The sequence below is a fragment of the Octopus sinensis genome, linkage group LG21, assembly GCF_006345805.1.
Source record: "Octopus sinensis linkage group LG21, ASM634580v1, whole genome shotgun sequence".
NCBI classification, from domain to species: domain Eukaryota; kingdom Metazoa; phylum Mollusca; class Cephalopoda; order Octopoda; family Octopodidae; genus Octopus; species Octopus sinensis.
Genome location: NC_043017.1, coordinates 17,544,859 through 17,566,548, shown reverse-complemented (window position 1 = coordinate 17,566,548; position 21,690 = coordinate 17,544,859). Strand labels below are relative to the sequence as shown.

The window sequence follows — 21,690 nt, the reverse complement described above, 5'->3', positions numbered from 1 at the left end:
TGACCAGGCATCAGAGGATACAGTCTGTTGTAAAACATTTGGTGTGTGCTCTGTAGAGTTTTCATGAGTGCGATGTATAGTATTTAGGTGTATGTGTAATGTACAGTGTTCAGGTGTTTGTATGTGTGGTTTATAGTGTTCAGAGGTGTGTATGTGTGTGTGTAATATACAATCTCTTACCATTCTGGTATTTTAATCCTCTCTACACACAGCTCTTAAATGATATTAAACTCAATTTCTTAACACCCACTCCTGCACTCTGCTTATAATCTTGTCATTCTTTATTATTAGGGGACCAACTTTATCCGGTGCATCAAACCTAATCTGAAAATGGTTGATCATCTCTTTGAAGGTGCCCAAATTCTTAGCCAATTGCAATGTTCAGGTAAGATTTAAAATAAAAATATATTTCAGTTTGTTTTTGCTTTATATCAGAATTGTTGGACAATAGTACAATTGGTCACAAGTTTGGTCACAGTGGGCCAACCACTGACTGATTCACTGCATTTCTGCTAGTAAAGGTGACAAGGGGGTATCTGTAACTCATTGCAGAACAAATATCACAAAAGATGTTTTTTACACATGCCACCGGCACAGGTGCCAGTAAGGCGATGTTGGTAACGATCACGCTCGAATGGTGCCCGTGGCACGTAAACGGGCACCATTCGAGCGTGCTCGTTACCAACGTCACTTTACTGGCACCTGTGCCGGTGGCATGTGTAAAAGATTCAAGCGAGGTCATTGCCAGTACCTCCTGACTGGCCCCCGTGCCAGTGGCACGTAAAAAGCACCCACTACACTCTCGGAGTGGTTGGCATTAGGAAGAGCATCCAGCTGTAGAAACTCTGCCAGATCAAGATTGGAGCCTGGTGCAGCCATCTGGTTCGCCAGCCCTCAGTCAAAATCAGGCAACCCATGCTAAGCATGGAAAGCGGATGTTAAACGATGATGATGATGTATGAATTACATTTTCCTTATTAGTATATCAATTTACTTGTAGGTTCTCCTAACTACCCACAGATGCCAGTATTTTTGAAAATGCTGTGTAGGGTAGAGCATCTCTGATGTTTATTTCATTGCACCTGTCTCATTTTGATTTTATTTTGTTACCAATAAAAAAGACTATTTTATATATTGTTTTTTTTTTTTGTTTTTCTTTCAGGGATGACTTCAGTTCTAGAACTCATGCAACAAGGTTATCCTTCCAGAACCATGTTTTCTGAACTTTATAACATGTACAAGGATTACTTACCACCAGAACTCTCACGACTTGATCCTCGACTCTTCTGCAAGGTACACTAATTTCAGCATTATTGCTTTTGAATCTAACAAAGGAGGGCTATTCCATAGACTTTTGCTTTTATGAGGGGACCAGACTTGAGAATATGTAGGGTGAACATGATTCATTTAAAGCAGTGATTCTCAACTGGGGTCGTTATGGCCCCTGTGGGTTCATATAAGATTTGGTGGGGAGTCCATGCAACAAGATAGTACATTGGTGATCCACAATTGTATCTTAATGGCCCTTGAAAAAATTTTGCTTTAGATGTATGTATTTGTATGTATTGCAAAAAACAGCTAAGTTTCTTTCTCTAATTTTACATAGCTCAACCTACACAAGTTAATGCGTGAAAAACAAAATAGGAATTTTAAAAGAAGTTTCTATAAAACTAATTTTTGAACACCGAATGGCTGTTGGGGTCCACCAGAATAAAATAGTAATCAGTGGAATCCATGCATAAAAAATGGTTGAGAAATCCTGGTTTAAAATATAATTTAACCCATTAAGCATTTAAACCGGCCATATCCGGCCAAAAGTATTTTGCCTGTTTTATGTTCAAAATGGCCAGATCTGGTCTCTCACACCAACCCTACAATATCGTTTTAAAAATTAACAGCTACCTCATCAAAATCTCAAAGCTACAAGATAATGCCTGATTAGTTCAAGGCAATGTGGATGAAAAAGCATTAATTTTGGTAGAATAATGTGAACACTAAAGGGTTAAACATTTTCTTAATCACTTAATATGATTTATTTTTTTCTTACGATGAAAGAGAGCCTGTAACTTTTACTTCTGCTAAATTGGTGAACAGAAATAGTCGACTTGTGAGTTTGGTTGATCAGCCTGCTAGTAACAACAGCCAAATCTTCCTTGAATACATCTGTACTCAAATGCCTATTTGGTCAGCCAGTTCATTAAAAATAGTAGCCAACCCCCACTAAAATCATACCTTTACATCTACTGTCTATTTAGTTAGAAATCTCTCCGAAATCACACACTACTGGCTTAAATATCTAAACATTTTCTCTACAGCTTAAAAATAGTAGCCAACACCCCTAAAATCATACCTTTTCATCTACTGTCTATTTAGTTAGAAATCTCTCTGAAATCACACACTACTGGCTTAAATATCTATACATTTTCTCTACAGCTTAAATAAGTTGAAATCACTGATTACAGAGTTCCTGTCAAGGCTAAGGGCATGATTCCATGTGCCAGACTACACCATTACTAAAAAAGTGGGATTGAGGGTGACAGTCTTAGGAGAGAGATGTCAGCAAGGGCTATTGTTGAGCAGGGATCTGACAAGAAGTTTCTGCTTAAGGTTGTTTGTTGTGGTTGTTTATAGTCCAGGCTAGTCCATCATTAGGGTTAACTTGGAGCTAAACTTATCAATAATCAAAGCCATTCTAGCCATGGCCATTCCAATTTATTTCCTGCATAGTGTAACTTGCATATCCTAGCTATCCAATAGGTTCTTTAGTAAAACAGGAAGTTCAGGGTGTAATTTGAGGGATATTTAGCTGCTGTTTCTAGTTCATTGAGTTTTCATGCACAAGATCCCTGATTGGGTCCAATTATTGATTATGATGAATAAAATTTATTTCTTATATAGACCATGTGAAGGTGCATGGCCTTCTAGTTGGGGTGTTGCACTTATAGTTGTAAGATTGTGGTTTCAATTCCAAGACTGGTAGTGCATTGTGTTCTTGAGCAAAACACTTTATTTCACATTGCTCCAGTCCACTCAGCTGTAAATGGGTAACCCTGTGATGGACTTGCCTTCTGATCAGGGGGGATGTTGGCCTGCCTGTCTATGCCTGGCCAGCAGGATGGCACCGATCGAAAGATACAACAGCACAAGGAAGCACATTGTGATCCACAATGTGCAACAACATCTGATAGTCTGGTCAATATAGTGACACATAGGCTATAAAACTACATTTGGTGGATTAAATTTATTCCAATACTTTCCTGGTCACCTCCTTCTTGAGTTCCTCAACTCCTGATGGAGTTATAGGGTCACCTTTGTGACAGAGTGTAGTTTGAGCAGTTTCAACCAGGCAAAGCCAACTTTGTTCCAGGTCTGAACACAACCAAATTCTTCCAGAGAGAAAGTGAGAACAAAAGAGAAGAGGACAAAAAAATCAACCTCAGTACCGAACAAGTGCTTTACTTATTGATCACAGAAGGATGACCGTAGTCAGATCTGAAAATGGAATGTAAAGAGCTTTAACTAATTACTACAAAATACCTATTTCTTTACTACCCACAAGGGGCTAAACACAGAGGGGACAAACGGATTAAGTCGATTATATCGACCCCAGTGCGCAACTGGTACTTATTTAATCGACCCCGAAAGGACGAAAGACAAAGTGGACCTCAGCGGAATTTGAACTCAGAACGCAACGGCAGACGAAATACAGCTACACATTTCACCCGGCGTGCCAACGTTTCTGCCAGCTCGTCGCCTTTCAGTTTCTGTCTACAAAATACCATTTTGTCTGTTCCACTAATTCTACCAATTAAATACCTAATATAATCATCATGTCTGATATTAATTATGTAACATTTCTAACTCGTTTTATTTTTCCAGTCACTCTTTAAAGCTCTTGGACTTAATGATAAAGACTTCAAGTTTGGTATGACAAAAGTATTCTTCCGGCCAGGAAAATTTGCTGAGTTTGATGAAATTCTTAAAAGTGATCCTGAAAACTTGGCCATGTTGGTGAAGAAGGTCATGAAATGGCTCATTAGCTCACGCTGGAAGAAGGTGCAATGGTGTGCACTCTCTGTTATTAAATGTGTGTATTACAGATTTTGTAATAATTTCTATTCAGTTTCAATTAAAAAAAACTAATATATACACACATACATACATGCACACACACACACGCACATTACATCAGTCACAGCATGAAGAAGTGCATAGACATAAGTAAACTTTGGACTAGGTATAATATGTTTGTGACATTTCAAATTATATCTATATAATATATATGTGTATATATATATATATAAGAAATTAAAAAAGGAAAATACGCACACTTACATAGTTTTAATATAATTTTTAATTTATCTACCGGTTTCGCTATCGCTATTCATGATATTATGTTTTACTTATTTGAATATGTATTTTTTCTTAAGAAGAAATTTTGTCCATGTTGTGTGTGATGTGATGAAATTCAAGAGTGAATGACTTCACAAGTACATAAAAAAAGGGAGGTAATTGGTTATCGTTATTATTGTTATTGTTGTGGGTAAGGGAGATAACTGTTCAGCTTTCGGTAATGGGAGGGGAATATATATGTACAAAGACAAGTTTCGAAAACCTTGTTTAGTGAGGGGATTTATGTACAGTGGTGTAATTGTGTACTGCCCTCATCTGTACTTTCTGCTGTGTAATTAATTCATCTGGGACACTTGACACTGAGAGATCTAGTTTCATTTTGAAGACGCATCCACCCTATGCAGATCTCTCAGGGTCTTTGGAAGGATATTGAAGAGCTGTGGCCCTTTAAAGCTCAGTCTGTTGCAATATCTTTTCCTATATCTTGATGGCAAAGTTGGAGTCTTTGGCACTATACAGTGGCACCCTGTTCTAGCATTCGTGTAATTCTCGATGCGAAAGTTTGGGACAAGTCCCTCTGGAATCTTCCAGATGTGTATTATGGCATATCTTTCCTGTCTACACTTTAGGTAATAGAGCCTCAGTCTCTTGAGTCTTTCCCAGTAGCTTATATGCTGCATAGAGGCTATCTTCTTCATGTAGCTTTGTTGGATTGCCTCAAGTTCTACAATTAACATATATATATATATATATATATACATGTTATATAATAACTGGCAGTGTTAACGAGTGTGCAACACAGCATTTTTTTAATAAATATATAACTAAAAGGGATACTTATATATACATGTATACTTATAATTATATAAATAAATATATATATATATATATATTTCGTTTTTGGATTTGGTTTGCAAGATCCTTTATATGAGTTTGTGTGTTGAAGCATATTCTGTTGTGTCTGGGGAGAGTCATTCTCTTTTAGTACCTTATTATTTAACACACTCACTGGTAAAATTTCCACTTATTTTGTCTTTTTATTTTCCTAAAATTTTCGTTGCGTCTTGCAACCTTTTCAATAGTCTTGACTCTGTCCGTTATTTACACTGCGTTCCCTTTATATATTCAAAATGTGACCGCGTGTGTTCCATTGGCAATTTTTTTTTCCTCCGTCTTCCCTTGGATCTTTCCACTTCCTATGTTTCTGACGAAGAGCTCCGCTCAAAATGTTAAATCCTCCTTCTTCCTTTCCTGAGCATCCAATAACTCTATACTTGTTCCACGTCCTCGCGTTGTTGTGTTTTCATGTTTGGATTAACTTTATATATACATATATCCCTTTTGGATATATATTTATTTGCAAAATGCTGTGTTGCACACTTGTTGTCACTGTCTATTATTACCATATAATGTTGGATAGATATGATTGTCACTTTAACCATTAGCTGTTATATATTTATATACAAATATAATAGATAGGCATATGAAATCTTAGGAACACAACTTGGATCATTGTAATTAAAACTATTTACTAAACTCCAGCCATTTATTACAACTTTTTCAGATATGTAATATATCAAGTACACATTTTGTAAAAAGTGTTTTTATTTTTCAGTAAAATATAAAATACTGTATCGCCAAGGTAATCTGATTACAATTCAAAAGAATGTACGTATGTACTTGTCCAAGAAGAAATACAGGCACAGGTATGTGTGGTGAACCTTTGGACATTGAAATACACTTTATCATATTTCTGTACAATCATAAATTAGATGAAAGTTCACTTAAGAGAAATTGCTTCCTCCAACATTTTGGTTTATTTTTTCTAGTTCTCTCTCTCTCTCTCTCTTTTCTCTCTCTCTTCTCCATTCATTGAGCCATCTGTCCATCCATAAAACCTATCTACCATGTTTTGCTCCCTTCCAAGAGGAAAGGTTGAATAATTTCAGTTTTGCCACTTATTGGTTTCAACAGACAGCATGATGACACCAACATTTTGCTTTAGTGTCTTAGTTTTGGCATAAAAATGTATTTGAACACAGAAAATAAAGCTGGAAGAAATACCTCTGAGCATTTTGTCCAATGCACTAATCAACTGTACTGAGAGCGTTTTTCTCATGGCACCAGCACTAGTGAGGTTGCCATGTCACTTGCAAGACTAAAGAACTTTGAAGTTACTATCAACCTTTACCTCATAAAAGTGTATTTGTTATTCATTAAATATAACGAATGATCCTTCAGTTAACTGTTTTTATGTATAATATGCAAAAAAAAATCACACATGTTTGTGTGTATGTGCATGGTATGATTTTCAACAAGTTAAGAAAGTAAAGATATTATTATAATAAAAACCATGAAAAGCCTTGTGAAATATAGCTACCCAGGGTTTCCTGGCCAAATTATCAATTTATTTCACTATTTATCAAGCTGGTAAAGGCAAGACAGTTTAATAACATAAGAACCTACAGTGTTGGATTGTTACTTTATTAGCCACCGAAGAATAAATGGCTGAGGTGACCTTGGTGGTCATCTGGTTATTGCCTTTAATATGAAATTAACTTTTATGTAAATATGTGTGTATAAGAAAACACCATCCGAGCGTGGCCGTCTGCCAGCCTTGTCTGGCACCTGTGTCGGTGGCACATAAAATCACCCACTACACTCTCGGAGTGGTTGGCGTTAGGAAGGGCATCCAGCTGTAGAAACACTGCCAGATCTGACTGGCCTGGTGCAGCCTTCGGGCTTGCCAGACCCCAGTTGAACCGTCCAACCCATGCTAGCATGGAAAGCGGACGTTAAACGATGATGATGATGATATGTATAATATATCAGACGCCATGATAGATTGTTAGCCACTACACACATTTTTTTCTCTCCTTGTTTTTTTCTGTGTCCCTTTCTGTAGAAGAGCGTAGGCTCGAAACGTAAAAGACTTTCTATTCCTGAGCGTTATATTAATACATCTGTTTGTTTTGTACACCACCTGTCTTCGTCTTTTGTTTTTTTTTTCGTAACCTCTCCCTATATATGTATAATGTTGTTTAATCTGCAGGTATTTGACAATTACAAAGATCAAATCGTTACAAGGTCAAATAGCAAGTTTGCATAAATCTACCTCCCAGCTGAAAGGCAACAAAGACACTGAAATGAAACAAATTGAACAAATTGAGGCCAGCATTAAACAGGCCATTCATAAAATCAAGGTAACAACATCTCTCTCTCTCTCTCTCTCTCTCTCTATATATATATATATATATATATATATACATACACACACAAATAACCACATAAATGCAAAACAAAGTAGAAAAGATAGTACTTGAATACCAAAAGTAGAGTAATATGCATTTATTAGAGCCAAAAAAATCTTCACAAACTGTTACTCAGAGTTTCATATGCTTGTTTGTTGGGAATACTCACACACACACACTCACACATTTCAATAGTAAACAGACACCATCACTTTTTGAAAGATTTATTTCTAGAAACAAAATGCCATTTTATGCGTTTAAATACTTAATCTAGTATTTAGTAGATATGTAGTGTAGTTTTCCATGATTTAATCCTATGAGCATTGTACTAATGATGTGAGTCTATTTACTTTTGGGATATTAGTGTGTGTGTGTATTAACAATGTGAAACAGTAGGTTTACATTATTAAAAGTCAAACTGATAATACAAATATTTTTACCTTCCATCACATGTTGAATGTTCTTTTCTTAGGTCTGCACACATTTCTATGTGCATGTATATCTGTCCTACATGTACGTTTTGTAGCATTTAATGCATTTTTCATTTATGGAATAACTGAAGACCACGCATTCTGGCTTTTGTCAACAGTAAGTGTGTGTGTGTACATATCAGTTCCCACCTGAAGATTGCAATGACATGAAAATCAAGTCATGAGATAGATATTCAGTGTTGTTTGTTTTTCATATTGACATGGAATAGATAGTTGGAGGAATACATTTTGCTTTAGTGTCTTAGTTTTGGCTTAAAAATGTATTTGAACACAGAAAATAAAGCTGGAAGAAATACCTCTGAGCATTTTGTCCAATGCACTAATCAATTGTACTGAGAGCTTTTTTCTCATAGCACCAGCACTAGTGAGGTTGCCATGTCACTTGCAAGACTGAAGAACTCTCTTAACTGAGTGAGAATATTGTAAAGAGGGTGGTGGCTTTTTGAGCGGTGTTGAGTTTTGAAAGTATAATAGAACAGGTATGATAGACTGGAACAGGTTTATTGTTGTAGAGGAGTTCTATGACTACTCTACATTATATGATGATGGGTGGAAATAAATGAGATGAAGCTGGAAATGAAGATAAACATAGCGGGAACCTTTTTTCTTTTTTTTTTGTGACTTTTTAACTTTATGCCCAGAATGCCGCAAAATATTTTGCACTAAAGTGCACCATGAGTTTAAAAAATAATTACCAACGACTGTTTTAACCATTGACTGTTCTCTCTTTTCTAGACAACTGATGTTACTAAAGAGCAATGTAAACAAATTTATGAACAATTAATGTCCAGCATGGACAAACAAATGAAGATACTTCAGAAAAAGATGGAAGAACAGAAGATCAAGGAAGAACAAGAGAGACTTCGGAAAATCCAGGTCAGTGTTGTGTTGTGTTGTAGTAAAGGGAACATTAGCATAATTTATATATATTTCTTTACTACCCACAAGGGGCTAAACACAGAGGGGACATACAAGGATAGACAAACGGATTAAGTCGATTCCTCGTCTGGCACCTGTGTCGGTGGCACATAAAAAACACCATCCGAGCGTGGCCGTCTGCCAGCCTCGTCTGGCACCTGTGTCGGTGGCACATAAAATCACCCACTACACTCTCGGAGTGGTTGGCGTTAGGAAGGGCATCCAGCTGTAGAAACACTGCCAGATCTGACTGGCCTGGTGTAGCCTTCGGGCTTGCCAGACCCCAGTTGAACCGTCCAACCCATGCTAGCATGGAAAGCGGACATTAAACGATGATGATGATGATGATATCGACCCCAGTGCGTAACTGGTACTTAATTTTTCAACCCCGAAAGGATGAAAGGCAAAGTCGACCTCGGAATGTAACGACAGACGAAATACGGCTACGCATTTCGCCCGGCGTGCTAACGTTTCTGCCAGCTCTACTTATATTGCCTATAGATGTCAGTGTAATATAGTTCTAGGCATTAAAAATTATACTTGTAGTATTTGGGTACTTTACCTGGCAGTATATTGGATAACTGATATCCCATATATATATATATATATATATATATATATCTATATATATAAAACTCTAGTTGTGTGAGTGTCTGTCCCCTTCGATTTAGATTCCTAACTCCTCCCACATTTTGCGGTGCAGTTTAACCAAATTCGGGTATCTTATAGTCGTGATTAATATCAAGCCCGTCTGGCTATTAGCGCGCGTCTACGATGAGTCTACGATTTTAAAAATAATTTAACATCATTTTTTATTCCATTTTAATGCATAATTTTTCGTGTGTCGATGGCGGCGGAGTTGGCGTCCACGCTCACAGCTGCACCTGTTTGCTTCTTCCCCTTCCCTCCCTCGTGAAGCTGTGGGGAAGGGAGTGTAAAGAAATCAACGTCGTAATGCGTTGTCAAGGAGACCAGCGTTCTTTTAGAACGACTTCATGCTTGAAGACACCAAAACAAAATAGCTAAGAAAGCCCGAATTGGCATCTATAAGGGAAGTAACTCTCTAAAAATGCTTATATAGTTATTTCCCTTACAAACCCGAGCGACGCCGGGCGATACTGCTAGTATATATATATATATATATATATATATATATATATATATAGGTTTCTTTTGGTTTCTGTCTACCAACTCGCAAAGCTTTGGTCAGCTCAAGGCTATAGAAGACACTTGCACTAGGTGCCATGCAGTGGAACTGAACTTGGAACCATGTGGTTAGGAAGCAAGCTTTGTAGAAGTATGACTGATATATCTTTATATATAAAAGTGAAGTTGTGTGTCTGTCTCCTACGATTTAGATTCCTAACTACTCCCACATTTAGCAGTGCAGTTTAACCAAAACCGGGTATCTTATAGTCGTGATTCATATCGAGCCCTTCTGGGTAAGCACGCGTCTACGATGAGTCAACGATTTAAAAAAAAAATTTACCATAATTTTTTTCCATTTTAATGCATTTTTTCGCTATTATATAAGGGAAGTAACTCTCTAAAAATGTCTTTGATGAGTCAACGATTTAAAAAAAAAATTTACCATAATTTGTTTTCCATTTTTAATGCATTTTTTTGCTATTTTTTGGTTATAACTCTCTAAAAATGCTTATATAGTTATTTCCCTTACAAACCCGAGCGATACTGCTAGTTGCATATAAATTTTAACAACAAAATCTTAAATATACTCCCAAGAGTCATATGGATCCCAGGTGAAAACCACTGTTATAAATTGATATTTATGTGTGTTGAGTGTGTGTGTGGACATCTACGAAACTGATTAATCTCGAGGTAGGGAATATAATCATTAATCCTAAACGGCTTGGAGCTATTAAAAGACTACATATGATTTGTTTTATAGGAAGAATTGGAACGGGAGAAGAAGAAAAGAATGGAAGAGGAAAGACAGCGAAAAGAAGAGGAGGAACAAAAACGCCTGTAAGTATATATGTAAATATAGGACAGTAGCCCCCTATGTCAAAACTGTTAGGGATATATATATATTGGGTCATCCCATAAATAATGCAGTTTTTTTATACCTCTTTTTTTTTTCAAAATTAACATAAAGTTCTTTTTTAATCTAAAATATACTCTCCCTCATTTTCTACAATGCTTTTCCAACTATCTGGTAGATTTCCAAGGGCCCTCTTCCAAAATTCACTTGTCTGTGATGAAAAATACTCCTCTAGTACTGTTCTGACCTTGTCTACAGAATTCATATTTTTTTCCATCCAAATGATTTTGAAGACTGCAGAATAAATGCTAATCAGATGGGGCAATGTCCTCCGAGCATGATGGGTGGGTCATCATTTCCCATTGGAACTGCTCCAGCCTTTGGAGTGTCATCCTCGCTGTATGTGGCCAAGCATTATCCTGATGGAAGAACACTTTTCGTCTTAAAATCAAAGATGGTCGTTTTTCTTCTAGTGCTTACTTAAGCCACTCAGGCTACTTGCAGTAGATCTCCTTTGTTATCATTTGTTTTGGGTTTAAAAGTTCAAAGTGGACTAAACCTTTCATATCCCACGAAACAGATAACACTTTACATGGGTGAAGACCTTTAGCCTGGGGTGTCGATGTTTCTCCTTTCCCTACCCACTCTTTTCAGCACTTGACATCTTTGAAAGTCCATTAGATCTGTCATTTTAATGAATTTTAATTACCTTTTTCTGATGATATCTGAAAAGAAACAGCAATTTTAGCAAAACAAATTAAGCAACATTAATAATAAATCAAAAAACATAAAAATAAACAAACTTTTGATGGTTATATAGATATTTCAAAATTATGATGCTAGGTGTTTCCATTATTTTGTCCAACCCCTGTGTGTATATGTATATATATATATAAAATAAAATTTTCAGGGTCTGATAGAATCAAGGTATTTAAATAACAAAGGCATCCAGATTGAGTCAGGGATAGCACACCTGTGCCCAAACAATGTGTATGGACACACACATTCACAAGTACTGACAGAATACACAACATGTAAGCAAAGTCATACAGGAGTACACTCATAGCATGTGTTTTACAGTGACTACATGCTCAAGATCCAACACAGGGAAGGTTCTGGTGAGGTATAAATAATAACACAGCTAGATTGAAATGCTCTCAGCTGTAACCTAAATGGGGGAGACAATATGCATTATTTTGTAATTATGCAAAAAACCCTAAATGTTAAATTTTATGTTTAATTCGCTGGAAGAAAACGGTTTTCTTACACATCAAGAAAGAACAGATCTGAAACAGCTGTAATGAACCTCAAACCAATTGTTATTCTTTATAAATATGTGTTTGTGTGTGTGTGTTTGCATATGTCTATCTCTCTATACGTATGTGTACACACACATACATACATATATATATATATATATATAGCACGGATTTTTGTAAGTGAACAGGTTGCAGTCTTAAAGCGACGAAAATATTTTGACAAATTAAACTTAAATGTTGAAGTGAATCGAACGGCTTTTGTGTGTTTCTTAAATGGCTTACAAACACCTTCCACGCTGCAATTGTTTTCGTTTCAGTACACGATCTCAGATCAAATCACTTGCTATGTAAATACATCTCTATATGCAATATAATTTTTAGGAAAATGGAAATGGAAGCCAAAAGGAAAAAAGAAGAGGAGGAACGCAAAGCGCAAGAGGAAGCTAACAAAGTTGCTGCAGTAAGTTTTTCTGTTGTCTCTTTTATTTCCCAAAGTGTAGTGCAGTAGCATACAGTGTACTGGATGATAGGTAAACCTATTACTTAACAATTTGATGCCATTAACAGACTGAAACTGTGAAAGTCCATCAGACAGACAATTCTTACTATTGTCTACTTCTCACATCACTACTTACCTTTAACAGAGGCTGCTATGCCACAAACTTTTGGATCAGGTTTACTGTCTCAAGATATCTTCTTCCCACCAGTCTTAGAGACCCTTAACTTTTCTTCAGTCAGGAGGACAAAACTGTGCCTATAACCCTTTACAAGACCTCCAACACTGTCAGGAGAAATAGAACGAGGAAGTTATCTTAAAAATGGAGACATGACACAAGTGGTTGATACTTAGATTCTGCTAGAGACCCCTGCAAGGACCAGGTGCTGATGTGAAACTTGTATAGGCTTATCTCCTTCTCCAAATCTTAATTCTTGTGTCAATATTAAAAACTTTTAGTATATCTACTGATACAATGTCACCTCGGAATGGAAAATCATCTCATGTGCAACTTCCTGCAACCAACAATCAGAGACCATGTAATTTGTGCACAGCTGAGGCCTATAAAATTTATTCATCAAGGAACCATTCATAAACAAGCAATCAAGGACAGTCTCTACATGTCATAATAAAATAAACAGTTTTAAATAGTATACATTTCGCAAATTTACCCAACAGATGATGACGCCTCTTGATTATTTTTTTATCTTTCACCTTTTAGTTTTTACTTTTCCAGTGTCTTTATTCCACTTCCAGGAGAGGCTACAAAGGCTATGGGCACCACCTCTTTCTCTAGACCCTGCTTGTAAAAGGGATATCATTTCTCTCCCCTCCTTCCATTTACCTTTTTACTCTTCTCCGGCTTCTCTTTTATACCATTCTCATCTTCATTTCTCATTCTTTCAGGCAGCTTTGGAAGCTGATCGCCAGAAGGACTCTGCGGAGATTACCAAAAGGCAGCATATCCTGGAACAAGAGCACCGTGATCGAGAGCTTGCACTACGTCTTGCTATGGAAGACCAAAACCAGGTCGATGATGTGGTCATACCTCCACTTGCTCGGTCAGCGGCTGTGTTAGCACAACGGCAGGCTGCCGCGCAAAAGAAGTATGATTTATCTAAATGGAAGTATGCGGAACTCCGAGACGCCATCAACACATCATGTGGTACATAGATTTAATTTAACTACATTCGTTTTTGCTCATTGAACCATGTTTTAAATACTTTCTTGCATTATTCTTTCTCATCTCTTTTCTGCTTTTTGATTAATTACATTTGATATTTTTGTGCTTAACTTTTCGAGATCTGGAATTGTTGGAGGCTTGTCGTGAGGAATTTCACAGACGACTTAAGGTTTATCATTCCTGGAAATCAAAGAACAAGAAGCGTGATGGGAATACCCAGAGAACTCCGGATTCAATAATGGAGGGTAAGCCTTTATTTCTCTTAAACTTTCTGGTACACCTGAGACTACCTTTGACTCTTACCATGCAAAACCTGTAGGGACACTATTTCATTATACAACCATAATATACTGCAAAGTATATTAAATGCTTTATAAATCAACACTATATCCTACTGTGTTAGCAGTGCTATTAAATAACTTTTAAGGTTATTTCTATAGAAATTATAGCCAGCATTTATTTGTTATGATGTTTTATATCCAGACATATCTAATGTAAACAACAATGTGATCAAAGATGGAAAAATGGTTAATGGGTGTACAGACCATATGTTAGGAGTTCTTGCTCCTTCATCAGCACCACATCAACCAGTCAGGCGGTACTGGCAACGACCTCACTCGAATCTTTTTACACATGCCAATGGCACAGGTGCCAGTAAGGCGATGCTGGTAATGATCCCACTCAAATGGTGCCTCTTACATGCCACCGGCACAGAAGCCAGTTAGCTGCTCTGGCAACAATCCCGCTCGGATGGTGCTCTTAGCACCCTACTAGCATGGGGCACAAGTGCCAGTAAGGCGAAGCTGGTAACGATCACACTCGAATGGTGCCTTTTATGTGCCACTGGCACGGAAGCCGGTTAGCCGCTCTGTCAACGATCACACTCGTATGGTGCTCGTGCCCGTCATCGAATTTCACTTTGATTTTGATTTCAATTTCACTTGCCTCAACAGGTCTTCACGAGCAGAGTTTAGTGTCCAAAGAAGGAAAAGGTACGCACAAGTGGGCTGGTTATGCCCCTGGCATAGGCCACGAGGTTATGGTCTCATTTGGTTTGCCGGGTCTTCTCAAGCACATCATATTTCCAAAGGTCTCGGTCACTAGTCATTTCCTTGGTGAAGGCTTAAAGTTCGAAGGTCGTGCTTCACCACTTCATCCCAGGTCTTCCTGGGTCTACCACTTCCACAGGTTCCCTCAACCTCTAGGGTGTGGCACTTTTACACACAGCTATCCTCATCCATTCTTGCTACATGTCCATACCAGCACAGTCATCTCTCTTGCACACCACATCTGATGCTTCTTAGGTCCAACTTTTCTCTCAAGGTTCTTTTTGTTGTTCCGTCTGATATAATATTAGGTTGTCAAGAAATTTTTGCAGTTTTTAACCTTTAAATTCAGATGCACATATCTCGGCTCAAACAAAACTTTATTAATCAAAATAAACACCAACAGAATCTACACACTTTTGCCAACACGAAACAAGTTTATTTAAGCCAGTAAAAATCCTGTGTTCTGGTGGTGATGAAGTTATTGAAAAGGTGAGAAGTCTGGTGAGTATGGCGGATGAGGCAGAGTTTCATAGCCCAATTCGTTCAACTTCTGCAGGGTCAGTTGTGCAACGTGCGGCCGAGCATTGATGTGGAGAAGAATTGGTCCTTTTCTATTGATCAATGCTGGCTGTTGTCAGAGTTTTTATGCATTTCATCCATTTGCTGACGGTACTTCTCCGCCGTAATGGTTTTGCCTGGATCCAAAAAGCTGTGATGGATGAGACCAGCCACAGACTACCAAACAGTCAGCATGACCCTCTTTTGGTGCAACTTTGCCTTCGAGAAGTGCCATGGAGCTTCGTCAGCATCCAACCACTGAGCTGAGAATCACCGATTGTTGTAAAGAACCCATTTTTCATCGCAAGTCACAATCTGGTCTAGAAATAGGTCATTCTTGTTGTGTAAAAGAAGGGAAGATGACACTTCAAAATGGCAGGTTTTTTGGTTGTCGTTCAATTCATGCGGCACCCATTTCTCAAATATTTTTGTTTTTCCAATCTAATTCAAGTGGTTGGAAATTGTCATCTATGTTACGTCTAATTCAGAAGCAAGCCCTTGAGCAGTTGTGCATGGATTAGCTTCGACTAAGGCTCTTAGTTGATAGTTGTCAACATCCGATGGCCAACCACTATGCTTATCATCAAGACTTGTCACCGCTACAAAATTTCTTGAACCACCATTGTGCTGTACGTTCATTAGTGGTTCCTGGGCCAAATGCATCATTGATATCGTGAGCTGTTTCAGCAGCTTTTCAGCCCAGCTTAAACTGGAATAAAAAAAATTGTGCGAATTTGCTTTTTGTCCATGTTGTATTCAACATTCCGGGAAAAATGGCCTAAGTATTCAAAAAGAAAAAGAGTAACACGATTAGATAGAGCGAAAAATGGGCTTTAAAATGATATACAAAATCAAAGTAATTTAACGACAATTAATTTGAAAATACATTATTTAAAACCAAAATTAAAAATTCCGTAAGAACTTTCTTGATAACCTAATACATTAAGTTCTTTCAGCACCTTCGTTTTTCTATTCACGTTTCTTCTCATAGAATTCCTGTTGTGTTGTTTGGTTATTTCCTTTATGTTAATTCTTTTTGTAAGCACTGTGTTGCTTTCCCAGGGGGCTCTTCATTTCACTTTTGGTCTCAAAGGGATACGTTTTTCAGCATCCTCCTAATGAGCTTGGACGAAGTTGAGGTATGTTGTGTTTGGTGTGTGATCTTCATTTGCATCTTGTAATGTATTGAAGTGATTTCCGAGTTTGATAGTGAAATCATTTCAGACTTTCTTGTACGTCAGAATAGCCCAATGGTAGGACAGTCTTGAGGTTCCTTCTATCTGGATATGTAAATCTCCAAATTTTTATTTATTTATATATATATATTTTATTTATTTATTTATGAGTTCTATTTTTCCTGTTTACATCACCCAACCTATATATTTAAAATAATTTTTTGGGGGAATTGTAAAACTTGAAGCAGATAAGGCTATAAATAATAGTATGTAACTATTATACATGTGTAAATATTTATACACACACACATATTTATCTATTTATTTGTAAAATTTTGCATCTGTTCCAGCTGAAAAATATTCTTCACATATTCCTGGTGAGATGGAAATGGAGAAAAGTGAAACTTCGCCTCAGCGCTATTTTAGGATTCCTTTCACACGGCCATCTGGAGAATTCAAGACAGAAAAGAAACAAGGCTGGTGGTATGCCCACTTTGATGGTCGGTGGATTGCCCGGCAGATGGAAATCTGTAAGGAAGTCACCCCCATTATACTGTTGGCAGGTGAGTACAATTTCTTAAGGTGACTACAGTGAATGTGTGTGTGGTCTAGTGGTTAATGCTGGACACCTCATTAAGCCATGGGCTCCAGTCTCATCAGGTAGTGTGTCCTTGAGCAAGATATTTCATTTCACATTGCTTCAGTACACACAGTTGAAAATGAGTATTAGTAGTACTAGGAAGGTCACCCTGTGATGGACTGCTACCCTTTTCAAGTAATAGTTTTGTACTTTGAGTGTAAATACCATGAGAATCCAAACAAGCTCTGGTCTCATGAGCATGAGGCAGACTTTATTTCATTGGATCAGCAAATGACTGACATATATATATATATTTCTTCATCTCTCTCTCTTTACATATATACACCTAACAAAAGAGAATAAACAAAGATAAACAATTCATCAACAAATATAAACCTCAACTAAATATTGAAATACCCATTATTAATCAATGAATAAGGACCTGTCATGTACACACATACACACAAAACATTCCCATAAAACCAAACACAAACCACAATACCACACCACACATGAAAAGAGAACACATCTCTAAATATACAGACGGCAAAATGTCTGTCTGTGTGTGTGCATGTCTTTTATACAAATCCACAATTTTTCAGTTAGAGGGCTCGCACTTTCTATGGTCATTCAAAACCGTCCAAGGGTGGTCGTGCACATCTTTACATTTCCCCAGTCACCCTGCAAAGCCATTTTTAAAAAAATCAATAAACCGACCCCTTATGTTTCAGGTAACAAATCTTTAATACAAGGCATGTAACTCATTCCAGCAGTTTAATCTAAAGATATGAAACCATAGCAAGGGAAATAACTCTTTAAAACTCTGCATTTCCCTTCCTTTGTTATGTATCACATCAAACATGCAAGTTTTTTTGATTTGAGAAATGCAGGGAATAATTGAGTTAGACCAAGTGAATGACAAGAGAGAGGGATTTTCATGAATGACCAAATATGCTTGACTAGCACTAGACCCGATAACGCCGGGTCACAGTGCTAGTACACCACTAAAAATTTACACACACACATAGGCGCAGGAGTGGCTGTGTGGTAAGTAGCTTGCTAACCAACCACATGGTTCTGGGTTCAGTCCCACTGCGTGGCATCTTGGGCAAGTGTCTTCTGCTATAGCCCCGGCCCGACCAATGCCTTGTGAGTGGATTTGGTAGACGGAAACTGAAAGAAGCCTGGCGTATATATGTATATATATGTATGTGTGTGTGTGTGTGTTTGTCCCCCGAGCATTGCTTGACAACTAATGCTGGTGTGTTTACGTCCCTATAACTTAACGGTTCGGCAAAAGAGACCGATAGAATTAGTACTGGGCTTGCTAAGAATAAGTCCTGGGGTCGATTTGCTCGACTAAAAGCGGTGCTCCAGCATGGCCGCAGTCAAATGACTGAAACAAGTAAAAGAGTACACAGACAAAACAACACACACACCAAATACTTTAACAAATTTAAACCATAATCTGATATCTAAACACCCACCATTAATTTATATATATATGAAGTAAGAGTTCCATGATAATCATGGAACTCTTACAATTCCATCAGCAGTTGAGGTTCCAAGGAAAGAGAATTATAATCTAGAGTTGTTTAAAATTCTTTCTAATTGCAAGCTCTGCTGATTTTCACGTGTTAACTGGCACCGTTCCACAGACAAGAGTTCCAGTTGATCCAATCAACAGAACAGCCTGCTAGTGAAATTATCATGCAAGTAACTGAGTACTCCGTAGACATGCATACCCTTTGTATAGTTCTCAGGGAGATTCATTGTGAATTACGTGTACAACTCATTATTGCCAGCTGGGTGAACAGTAGCAATGTGAAATAAAGTGTCTTGCTCAAGGACACAACATACAGCTGGGAATCAAGTTCATGACCTTTAATTTTTTTTATCATTTACTTGGTTTTTGCTCTCCTAGTTGGGTTGCCTTCATTGCAGCTTTATACATATATATAATTCTATATTTTTTCAAGTCTTGCTGATGCAGAACTACACAAGATTCCTTGTAGTTTTCAATATATATATATATATGTGTATGTGTATATATATGTATGTATGTACATATATATGTACATGTATGTGTGTGTGGATGTGTGTATGTGTATGGATATATGTGTATATGTACGTATATATGTGTATATATATATGTATGTATGTATATGTATGTATATATGTGTATGTATGTATATATATGTATGTACATATGTGTATGTATATATATGTATATGTATGTACATATGTGTATGTATGTATGGGTATGTATATGTGTATGTATATATTCAAAATAAGCAACAAGTATATCCAAGGTAGAGTAGTACAATTGTGTCATGCTACTTCATTTTATTAAACATTTTATTAAATGAAGTAGCATGAAACAATTGTACCACTCCACCTCGGATATACTTGTTGCTTATTTTGATTATAATCATCCCGTTTGATTTATATGGATAATACCATAAAAAATGTTGGTGCCTTTAACTTAAGTACCATATTCATCTGAATCTAAATTTTGCTATATATATATATATATATATATATATACACACACATACAGATCCTAAGACCAAGGTGCCATGTAAAGAGCATTTGTCTGAGTGCTGGTGCCATGTAAAAAAAGCACTTGTGCTGGTACCACATAAAAAGCACACAGAACATTCTGTAAAGTGGTTGGCATTAGGAAAGGCATCCAGCCATAGAAACCAGACCAAAACGGAGTATAGAACCTGGTGTGACCCCTGGGCCTTGCCAGTGCCTCTCAAGCCATCCAACATTTTTTCCCTAATGTCAGCATGGAAAAAAGATGTTAAATGATGATATGATGCATAAGGTTTTACAAAAATACTTGATACAGTCACAAATATTTGAAGAAAGATTTTTTTTTTTAAATAAAACATAGGCGCAGGAGTGGCTGTGTAGTAAGAAGCTTGCTTACCAACCACATGGTTCCAGGTTCGTTCCCACTGCGTGGCACCTTGGGCAAGTGTCTTCTACTATAGCCTCGGGCCGACCAAAGCCTTGTGAGTGGATTTGGTAGATGGAAACTGAAAGAAGCCCATCGTATATATGTATATATATATATATGTGTGTTTGTGTTTGTCCCCTAGCATTGCTTGACAACCGATACTGGTGTGTTTATGTCCCCGTTACTTAGTGGTTTGGCAAAAGAGACCGATAGAATAAGTACTGGGCTTACAAAAGAATAAGTCCCGGGGTCTAGTTGCTCGATTAAAGGCGGTGCTCCAGCATGACCGCAGTCAAATGACTGAAACAAGTAAAAGAGAGAGAGAGTATATTAATTATATAAAACTAGCTTAAAAAAGCAAAATGACATGACACTTTTCGAAGGTAGTTTTTGGTTAGAGCAAAGTTGTAACTTAACAGTTCAGCAAAAACAACCAATAAAATAAGTACCAGGCTTTAAAAAAAAAGCGCTGGGGTCCGTTTATTTGACTAAATTCTTCAAGGCAGTGACCCAGCATGGTCGCAATCCAATGACTGAAACAAAAGATAAAAGATTTGTGTATGTATGAACTACTTTTCGTTTCTCTTTCCTTGCAAACTTTTAACTGCTGGATGCCAACTGTTTTACTGCACTGACTAAATACATTTTATCAGGACTTCTACTCTATCAGTTTTTATTCAAAGTTATCAAGTAGTTTCTGTGTCTCATCTCTTTTCTGCCTTTTAATTTCAATTTAAAGCTAGTGAAATGTGTTTTTTGTTTGCTTATCAGGTGTTGACGACATGCAGATGTGTGAGCTGAGTCTGGAAGAGACCGGCTTACAGCTGAAGAAAGGTGCCGAGATTCTCGAGAACACATTTGAAAATGAGTGGCAGAAACACGGTGGTGATAGATATTTGCAAGATAATTTTCAACGTATATCTTCCAAGTTCTTGCAGCAGAGATGTGGAATGATTAAATAGAGCAAAAATATAAAAAAAAAAAAAGAAATGGAAAAACGTTTTAATAAATAATAACTATCATAATATATACGAATTATAATATTGAAAAAAAAAAAAAAAAACAAATCAGTAAACCAAACTTATTGAACTTACAAGGAAAAAAAATTTTAAAGAACTGAAAGAGAAAAAAAAAAAAAATTCCCACAAAATTTCCTTAAATTTCTTAATTTCCAAACTCAGTGGTACTATTTGCTAAATCATTAATGAGAAATTTTTTGTTCTTTTTTGTTGTTGACTATTTTTTAATTTTTGAAAATAATTTTTTTCATCATGTAGAACTGGGTTATTACATTAAACCATTCTCTCGCTAGATTTCTTTACTGTTTCCTAGTGAAGATTTCAGAGAATTTTTTTTTTCTATTTTTGCTTAATTTTTTTTTTTTTTGTTTGTATTTCTCTCTCAAGA

The 21,690-nt window shown here is 36.9% G+C and overlaps 1 protein-coding gene across 5 annotated transcripts in view; it reads left to right on the top strand.

The window, feature by feature from the left end:
- Window positions 1-21,690, top strand: part of LOC115222880 (unconventional myosin-VI) — a 132,679-nt gene extending 110,989 nt beyond the window's left edge. For all 5 annotated transcript variants that reach the window (XM_029793256.2, XM_029793259.2, XM_029793260.2 and 2 more), the window contains exons 18-29: window positions 292-385; window positions 1,163-1,293; window positions 3,880-4,087; window positions 5,969-6,059; window positions 7,406-7,556; window positions 8,831-8,971; window positions 10,923-10,999; window positions 12,656-12,734; window positions 13,677-13,935; window positions 14,073-14,198; window positions 17,086-17,298; window positions 21,055-21,690. In XM_029793256.2, the coding sequence (XP_029649116.2) occupies window positions 292-385; window positions 1,163-1,293; window positions 3,880-4,087; window positions 5,969-6,059; window positions 7,406-7,556; window positions 8,831-8,971; window positions 10,923-10,999; window positions 12,656-12,734; window positions 13,677-13,935; window positions 14,073-14,198; window positions 17,086-17,298; window positions 21,055-21,245 (1,761 nt within the window). In that variant the 3' untranslated portion in view covers window positions 21,246-21,690. The remainder of the gene's footprint in view (window positions 1-291; window positions 386-1,162; window positions 1,294-3,879; window positions 4,088-5,968; window positions 6,060-7,405; window positions 7,557-8,830; window positions 8,972-10,922; window positions 11,000-12,655; window positions 12,735-13,676; window positions 13,936-14,072; window positions 14,199-17,085; window positions 17,299-21,054) is intronic.